Source organism: Lepidochelys kempii, chromosome 1 (genome assembly GCF_965140285.1).
Source record: "Lepidochelys kempii isolate rLepKem1 chromosome 1, rLepKem1.hap1, whole genome shotgun sequence".
Classification (NCBI taxonomy): Eukaryota; Metazoa; Chordata; order Testudines; family Cheloniidae; genus Lepidochelys; species Lepidochelys kempii.
In genome coordinates this window covers 185,124,248-185,134,098 of record NC_136380.1, presented here as the reverse complement: position 1 = coordinate 185,134,098, position 9,851 = coordinate 185,124,248, and the positions used below count along the sequence as shown (strand labels likewise).

General features: G+C 43.4%; 1 protein-coding gene across 2 annotated transcripts in view; it reads left to right on the top strand.

The window, feature by feature from the left end:
* The first annotated feature begins 3,034 nt into the window (after positions 1–3,034).
* Positions 3,035–9,851, top strand: part of VGLL3 (vestigial like family member 3) — a 33,955-nt gene continuing 27,138 nt past the window's right edge. For both annotated transcript variants that reach the window (XM_073328716.1, XM_073328705.1), the window contains exon 1: positions 3,035–3,258. In XM_073328716.1, the coding sequence (XP_073184817.1) occupies positions 3,142–3,258 (117 nt within the window). In that variant the 5' untranslated portion in view covers positions 3,035–3,141. The remainder of the gene's footprint in view (positions 3,259–9,851) is intronic.

The following is a 9,851-nucleotide window of genomic DNA, read 5'->3' as shown; positions in this document are numbered from 1 at the left end:
AAAATGAAGAATGCTTTAAAATAACTGCTTGTTTACATTTTTTACTCAGAGTATAAAACTGTTGGTGTCATCGCTGATTATTAAGTATTTATAGAATGCCAGCGGAAAGCTGAACCCAAGGAAGAGGTGGGGAAAAGATGCTTGCTGGTTGGTGTTGTTTTTAATTTCTGTGGAATTGTTATGGTACTCTACTATATCTCCCCAGGAAGATAGTTGCAATGAGACAAACACTATTTAATTATATATGAAATATATTAAAATATTTGAAATATTAGTAACTACCTTCAAACAGTTATTTAGACACCTAAATAAGTGGTCTTGTCCTTAGAAATGCTAAGCACCCACACCTCCCAGTGGGAGAGACTCTTTTCAAAGCCTCTGTGAGGGACTTTGTCAAAGACTTTTGGAAAGTCCAAACAAACTATGCCAACTGTTTCTCATTTTTCTGCTATTTTCTTGTAGCCATCAAAGAATTGCAGTAGATGAAAGACCTGATTTTCCTTTATGGAAGCTGTGCAGATTTGTCCTATCACATTGTCTTAAACTGGTTGAAACAACATTTAAACATTATATCTGGTACTGAAGCAGGGCTTTCAGGTTTGTGTTTCCTAGGGTTGCCCTTAGCTGACTTTAATGAAGTTACACTGGGAATGAATCTGCCCTGTTGAATTTAGAAAACTAGAAGGTAGGATAAAGATCAATCAACATCACTGATGGGTTGTCATTTAAATCCTTTTCTATGTTAAAGAAGTTAATACTGGTGTAAAACCAGTGCATATCCCCATTTGATTTGATACACTGTATCATGGCTAAATTATTTTCATTAATGGTTTGATGCTGCTGATAGACATGATTCATCATGTCAAACATCTGCCTGCTAATGAAGCATCATGTCACTGTTTTTCACCTTAAAAGAACCTCATGGAACTGAAATGATTCTGTCAAAAACAATATGGAATATGCAATAACTGAATATTTGAGCATTTTGGCATCTTGCAAAATAGTACATGTGTTTTACTTTCTTCTGTAAGCCTCCTGCATGCACTACATTTAGAAATCATTAAATTACTGTACTAGGCTGAAATATATCTTCCCTTGGTATAGTAAATTATATCATATTTTTTATTTTGGTCCAGTTCTGCTTTGAGAACCGGAATATCTTCTTCACAAACCTAGCAATCTATAGACACTGTATAAATACCACCATCCTCCTTAAGATATAATGTAGATAAGTACTATTCGCTCTCACTTTATCTGAAAGGTGAGGAGCTGCATTCTGCCTTAGCTGAAGCTTCTGATTAGTCTTCAAGGTTAGCACTCAGCAGAGCCCCTTTAATGAGATGTAGAAATTGTGAAAACTACTGTGGAGGGGGGAAAATTAAGTTTTATGACCAACAAATGAACTATTTAAAAATATATATAACTCCCTCAAGTCTGTAGGTCACTCCTGTCCAAAATAAAAGTCAAATCTCATTTGAGAAAATTTCCATATCTGTGAACCAGAATCTGAATATGGTGACCCCAGTCCTGCAAACACTTTTATGCACCTTCTAACCTTTGTCCATGTTAACAGTCCCATTGCAGTCAAGTGATAAGAACCGAATGGGACTACTCACATGCATAAATGTAAGCACATATGTAAGTGTTTGCAGCATCTGGGATGTTATCATTAGCAGGCGCAGCAAAGAACAATAACTCAGTGCATCTCAGTCACGCCTTACCTTGTTCTCTGTCTGGCAGATACATCTATGGCCTGACAACTCCTGTTCAGTTGGTGGGAGTCTCACTCATTGTAGATTCATTTTCAGTCAGTTTAGAGTTTCTCCTTCTAGGCACGAAGGATTCGAGAGTGTTATATTGAGACATTTTTAAAAAATCAAACCCCTGCCCCCCCAACCTCGCTCACTATAAATTATTCCAATGCTTCTGGAGGAGCCTTGGTATACATGACTATGAAACTAAAAGAAACCCTTCAAAGTAGCCCCTCTTCTGCCCTCCTCCTCCCAACCAAAGAATAACAAGTGCAATTAGAAGAAAGGTTCATATAAAAAGAAAATGCAGTAGAAAACAACTAATCTACAATGAAACCTAGACTAAGGGACACATTCATCTGGCTACCTTATGCCTCACACTACTTTAAAGTGTTCTAAAGGCTTCTAGTGCAATTTAGCTTCACTTATGTAAAGATAGCGTGTCCCACTTCTACTAGGTAACCAATTTTTGATGGACCACCAAGGTGGTGAATTATGAGGTTTCTCTTCACTTGTGCAGACAGAGAAGCAATGCTCTCATCTGAACTGGCTGCCAGTGGGACCAGAGGGAAACGAGCTGATTGCAGGATGGAGCCCAAACTTTTCAGGGGAGGCAGGGTAAAAATACTTTGCTAAGGTACTACATCTTTGAACCTCCCTTTAAGAAATCACGTTCAGGCCAAAGGCAGACAGCACCTGACTACCAAGGTGTAGCCCCACTGCTAGCGTCTCCCTGCACACAGCGGGCAAGACTCCTGTCAGCTAGCTCCAATCCTCCTGCAGGTGCCACTGCCATCCTCTGGCGGCGTCTCTTAGGCTTCAGCGGCTGCAAGAGGACCCAGCGCCTCCCAGGACCACAAACTGAAGAGGGGGCCGGTCACCCTTTCCGAGGACACGCCCCCTTTCTGGTCCACTCAGCTTCCGGCCCCGCTGGCCAGAAGCAAACTTGGCTCCAACCCGGAGGCAGCGGGGCGGAGTTTCGGGACTTTGGTTCCTTCTCCCCCCTCCTGCGCTGGGCGCTGGCCATTGGCAGACCCCGGGGCTGCTCATTGTGTGTATGGTAATAAGCGGCTGCGGCGCTGTGCCCCGCTCCGGCTCCCCGGGGCTGCGCCGCCGCTGCCCTCGCCGTTCTGCGCCCAGCGCCGCCGCTGCCCCAGCTGCCCCGCCGCCGGGCTCCTGTATAAGGGTCGGAGCGGGACCCAGGGGGCTGCTGAAGATGAGGGCTCCGCCGCCTCCGTCCTCTCTGCAGAGCTCCGCGCTTCTGGCCGGCCGCCTGCCCGGGGAGAGCCCAGCCCAGCGCCCAGCAGCCGCGGCAGGGGGCCGCGCAGGGCAGCGGCGCAGGGAGTAGCTGCAGAGCGCTGGCGGCTCCCCTGCCCCCGCGGCCGCTGCCATGAGCTGCTCCGACGTGGTGCTGCACCATTCCCCGGCGGCGTGTGGGGCGCCCCAGTATCTGCCAAGCCCGGGGGCGGCAGCCGCGTATTGCCCCCTTCCTGCGCCCAGCCAGCAGGTGAGCCGCCGCTCTCCGCGGGGGCTCGGGCCGAGCGAAGCGGGGAGGAGCGCTGGCCCGGGCGTGGGTCGGGAGGGGCAGGGTGGGACTCCCTCGGGCCAGAGGAGCCGGAGCCGGGGTGCTGCGGGATCTCTCCATCGGAGCGGCAGCGCTGGGGGGAATCCAGCCAAAGGGGGCACCCTCTGGGCGGGCACGGTCAGGGCGCCTCGCTCGGGGACTTCCCTGCGGAGCCCCACCTGTCTGGAGGGGCCGAGGCAGAGCGGCGCGCCTGCAGCCGTGTGTGTGGACCATGCAGCGGGGCTGTCTCGGTGCACGGGGTGTTGGTGCGTGGAGGGAGTCTCCCTGCACCGCCCGTGCCTGTGTCCCGGCCGGGGCTGGTCGGCTCGTGAGTGGCACCGCCGCGTAGCTGCCGGGCTGTTCTCTGCGGTCCCGTGGGGACCGGCTCGCATCGCTGCGCCCCCACTCCCTGTGTTATTCCTCTGTCCCTAGCGCGGGGGCACCTTGCAAAGGACCAGGGAGCGCGGCTGGGCTGGGCTGATTCTGGGATGGGGGCTGCGAGATGAGCGAGCGGGGTCTGCCATCCCCGCGGCGGGCAGCTCTCCAAGCCCCGGGGGCTGGCAGTGGGGGGCGCTTTCCCACGTCCTGCTGTCAGTTCACTGAGGGGAAGTTGCCAACCTGCGATGACAGCCAGGAGGGAGGAAGCGGCAGGCGTCAGGCTCCTGGGGTGAGTTTCCCTCGGATCCCGGGGCTTGGGCTTGGGCTTGGGCTTGGGCTGAGTCCGAGGGGACGGAGGCAGGGCGTGTCGGTTGCCTCCGGAGACCTTCGGAACCGAGACCTTGTGCTGATAGTGGACACATCGGGCAATCTGGAAAGGAAAGGGAATCGCTCCGGGTTGGTGAGAGAATCTCCGCAGGCTGCCCTGGCTTTGAGAGCAGGAGTGAGTTAGCTGGCAGGTTTTCACCAGGCTCGGGGAATGTACTTGGCACTCCTAGATATCAACGTGTGAAATATACATGACAAGCAAGCGGAGACGTTTAAGTCTCTCTTCAGAATATCTCGGGTGTAACATTGAGGGGAGGGGAGGTGAAGTAGGTGCTTAATTTGTAACGAAAGAGGTGCCTGGGCTCAAGCTAAACACATTTCTTTTTTTTTTTTACTTTCGTAATTGAGGGAGCAAGCCCAGAGGTGTCGGGGCTCAGCCCTGGCAAATCCTGACAAAAATTAAGCCCTGGGCAGGTGTGTTTCAAAGAGACATCTTTTAGGAACTAGTGAGGCGGGTTTTTTTTAAGCCTAGAAAGTTATGTCTCATTTTAAAGGTGGGAGGAAGCCAATCTTTACCCCCTGTTCTCGTTTCCAGGCACACCCTAGTAAGCCCCATCCCACATAAGGTCTGCTGCTTTAGAGTATTTTGTGTTTTAATGTTAATGGTTACTTGTATTTGATAGTTGTCAAATCTACACTGTGATTACAAAAATCACTATCTGTACTGAGGCACCTGATACAGATACATAGCTGAAGATGTTTTAGGGATAGGACAGACTACTTCATATGAAGCATCCTGTTTTCTGAATCTGTGTTTTGCTTACAAAAAGGCATGTAATTTTATGCCCACCTAGCTTTACTTTCCAGTGCAGCTTTCAACTGGTGTAGCTGTTAAAGTCCATAAAATGTTAGTGGGGACAAGGGGAATTTTTGAACAAAACCTTGCTCTTTTGGAATATCAGCTAATTTTACACTTGAACTTGGTGATCTGAATCAGGAAATTCTTATCAGGCTGACAGCATTTTTAGACTATGCAGTGCGTGGGTGAAGTGGGACTAATATTGACTTGGCCCTAACGTAGTCATCTGAGAATACATTTTTTGGTTGTTGCTGCATTCCATAAGGTTTTATCATTATTATCCATGAAGATTGTTTTCTCCATACATGGGAAGTGACCCCCTAATATCAACTTGCCTGGGAGACACAAATATGGACAAAAACATTAAAATTCCTACTGAATGTTATTGTTTCCTTTTTATTGTTGTGTGTGTGAGAGAGAGTTTTTGCAGAAATTATACGAAAGCTGACTTTTCCAGGTTGCTCATGTTGTTCATGGGCAATAGGAAAGTTTGGTGTTTTTATCCATTGCAACATGCTTTCAAATTGATTTTTCAGATCTAGGTCAGAGCTTGCAGAATGGAAGGATCTAACTTGTCTGGGAATTGTAGTTTTAAATTTTTTTCTTGGTGTCTATAAGCATACTTGTTAACTTTAAAAATATGTACTGAAAATAAAAATGCTCCATTTGACTGGAAGACCTAAAAGCTTAAAATTAGGGTTGAAAATGAGGTTTTAGGTTTTGTCTGATTTGGTTACATTGTTCTTAGGCTTTTGCTATAATGTGCACAGTACTTTTTGTAAGGAAATACATTAAACAGTCATTAGCTTTAACTAAACTACAGTTTGATGTAGCTGTACCTGCTGCTTCACACTTTAGGTTGTGATTGTCTTCAAATGATAGAAAAATGAGCTTGCATTATGCATTTAAGGATATCAGAGGTTTTAAATATGAACATGATGTTTGCTCATCCACTATAAGTTCCACCAAGTATAAAATGTCCCAGAAGCACCACAATGAAAGCTTAGTTGCTAGTAATCTTATTTTATTAATAAAGAGAATTGTTGTTGGGTCAACTTTTTTTTACTGCTTTAACAATAAAAGGAATGGTGTTAAATATACAAGATGAGAGAACGTAGAGTTGAACCAATACAATTTATGGGTTACTGCAAATAAAAAAAATGCTGTTATTACAAAAGTTGTATCAATTATTTGTTTTTAATCAGTTCATCCCATTAAATAGTTCACACTACTTCTGTTGGAATAAGAGGGTTCGTTATGAACTGTTGAAATTCAGGCGGTAGGACTAGAAAGTAGAGCAGTTCTATAGCTCACTGAACCAGGAATTTTGGATGTTCTAACAACTGTGAAGTTTGGAGCAGTTCATAAATTTACGTTGTAGTGCCCTGAAATCCAACACTTAAAAATAAAACACAAAAACTATATAGTAGGTTTCTCTTCTATCTGTGCAATCACAGTGAAACAAATTGTTGTTCAGACAGTATTCCATACTGCACAAAACAGACAGGTTTCTTCAAAATCAGATTGCCAGGGATATTCACCCAATCAAGCAATTTGATTGCCTGACACTCCCTAATGCTTTATAAATGTAACTATTGCTGGGATTTTATTCCTCTTTTTGTGATCACCTTGTAATGCTCGTCTAAGTGCTTGGTAATATTTTAAATATTTTAAGAAATATTTTAAAGAATTTTCTTCTTTACCAGAATTAAGAGTATTTTTTTGGAAAAGTGCGTTAATGGGACATCTTAAAAACAAAACTCTGTATCAGAGCTAACGAGGTGGAGGGAGCTTATACTTGACATTTCCAAGAATTCGACCTACCTTTTCCAATGTCATTACACAACTGTTGTTGTGTTTTGTACTCAATTTGGAAAAAAAAAATCAATTTTATGATAAAGAAGAGTAATCTGTAGTGGATTCCTTTTGGCCTTGGAGTTTCAGATTCTTTGTAGGGATTTGGTGGTGTGTTCCTTTCGCTGAAGTTTAGGCCTCTTGAAGGATTTTTTGGGGAATAAAATCTGTGTTGCATACAAAAGTTTCTATACTTGTTTTTGCTATCTGGGTTGCATCTTTTAATAGATCTAGCTAGTTCCTCAGCTAGAGGAACTAATCTGTTGTACACAAGATGAAGATTTAACCCATAATAACTATTTGGAAAGATAATCCTCACTTATTTTTATTGATATTGTATAGGTGTGTTGGCAAGTGTGCTTTTGGCATGCAACTAACTGTTGTCACATCAGCCCTATTAGCTGTGAAAGGATTTTGAAGGTAATTTTTAAAAAAGGGGGTGAGAATGCAATGGCATCGTCTTTTATAGTAATCACATGATTCAGAATTATGGAATATCAAGTACTTGTTGCATGCAGAAGTGAAGTCTTGGGTAGATTTTTTTTTTTTTTAAAGTAAACGATTCATCACTCCTTTAAGAGTAATCCCTCTGCCCCTTTATTTCTATATCTGTAATTCTGCATGACCTAAAATCAATGCAGAATTTCTAGAGCCTTGGCTTTTCACAATTCTGTAGCCAAAAAAATCCCTTGATTGCAAACTAATTTAGCATGGGATTTTAAAAAGAGTTTAAGGGGATTAGAACCCAACAGCCATTAACATTCAATGGGAGTTGGGTCCTAACACCCTTGGGTTTTATTTTTTTAATTTTACCTAGATCTGTAGGAATGCTGAAGTCCAGGGCATCCGTCCAAGAAAATAGATGGGGTATGCATGTGTGCACGTACGCACACACAAAGTGCCAGGTTGGACAAGTGAAAGTGAGGTGCGACCCTGGATTAAGCATCCGCGTGCATATTGAGTTTTCCTTTTTTCCTCTTGCCAAAGTACCAAAGAGTTGAAAAGTACACTGTACCTGTATATGTGTGATAGTGTTATTTGAGGGATATACTGCTCCTATTGATGTGCAGTCAGGACCCATGCTTATAGAATTCCACAATATTCAAGATATTAAAATCTGTCTTCTCATTTTTATCAAAATGCTTCCTCAGGACCTGATTCAAGTCCAATGGGAGCCTTTCCATTAACTTCATTGGGCTTTTGATCAAGCCCATAAGGGTCATCTTTAAAAGCATCCGTCAAGTTCACATTATACATATAGTTGGCCAAATCCTGCCATAATTTACACCCAATGCAATCCCATTAACATCAGTATATATGGGCTGGCATGCTGTATTCCTGCTATTGTTGCTAGTATGAGTTTCTTCCCAGGTCTACTCAGTATAAATAATTATACTTATCAAGTATATGCCCCCTCTTATTCTCATCCTCTGAATTGGTGGTTTCTTTCTCTTCCACTTGCTTTCCTCATCAGCTGAGATTGCCAACCAGGGTGACAATAGTTGAGTGGACCATGACTGGTTTATTTGGGAGCTGGAGTGAGATCTAAATTTTGTAGCCTCTCCATTTGACATGGGCCACCAACATACGGTCAGATGATACCTACTTCCATTCATTCCATCTCAAACCAGATTTAAGATAGTGACCTAAAGAAGAGAGGCTCAGTATCCCATTCCCAATCTGCCGACCCACCCAGTGTCCCTGTGGAAACTTTATTAACGCCAAGTATATATTGTTTAATTCAGGTATCTTCCAGGGAAATAGTTTATTAAACTATATGGCCACCAGCCCAATACACTGTTTAACAAAGGGTCATTTTAACTGTGCCGGCCTCAGTTCCCTTTCCTCTGCACTGCAACTGATAATCCAAAGATTCAGGTGAAAAAATTACACTAACTTTGCTGTGCGAGCTATTCTGCATATGCTCCATCTCCTTACTTATTCATTTGTAATTATAACAATTAGCGCTTTATATTTTCAAAGCACCCTGCAAATACTAACTTGTAGCCCAGAGCTGCATTAAGGAATCTAGCTAGTTAGCTAGCGTCTGATTATTTAAGAATGTCCTCTTTTTCCCTTTTTTGTTAAATGCTTTATAATTTATGTACAGGAGCCTCTTTTACACAGAGCTGTGCCACAGTTTGCTACTAAAATTCCTTTTTGGTGGCTTCTACTAGAATGACAGGCTTTTTCTTTTGAGGGGGTTATGTGCTGTTTTCTCAGCCTTCTTGCACAAGATTTTCAATCCATTTACACCAATAGAAAGTTTAGCAATTTCAGTTTGATTTCTTGATCAGTGTATATATTTATCCAAAACTCTGAATGCTCATCCAACCTGAACCTTCATATTTTTTATGGCTCGCTTGTCCCTAATGATTTGCTATAGACTTTTTTTTTTAACTAGGCATAGTAGGATCTAAAAATCAAGAACCCTATTTTTCTCCCTGTAGGACGGGCCTGCTTGTGAACAGATGTCAAAAATGTAGGTGGCTGTACTTGTCCAAAGATCCAATGGCATATGAATATGATTTGACCCACTACCTTAAATGCCATGCTGGATTCCTTATCTATGACCTAATCTTAATAGAAGGCTGCTGCAGAGACTGAATTCCCTTATTGGCCACCCTTGTCCTGTGTGCTAAACTGAGCTTTAATTCTACCTTCTGGCACATGTAGAGACATAGGTTTCCAGAGACTATAAAACTTCAAAACAGATAGGAAGGCTTACAAGCTAGAGGTGGTAGGGAAATGGAAAGGAGGATATCATGACTAGTACATGAGCATATCGGAAATCTGCACATAATTGGAAAGTGTGTTGTGTGAGATGGGATCTGATACCTATTACTCCACATACAATGCCATACTTTTGGCTCTATCTAAAAGAGAAGACTAGCAGTCTTAGACTTTACTGATGATATTGTGCAATCTGCAGCTGCTTAAATACGTGGCAGAACTGATGGTATGACAAATGTGCAAGTGAAACTGGGTTAGCACAGACTGTGGTTACGTTATCAGCAGCTTAACCAACACAAGCAAAAATATGGGTAGGCAAACTCAGGCAATGGTCAAGAATCTTGCATATATTTCAAATAGCACTGATGCAAATATAAATGCTCAC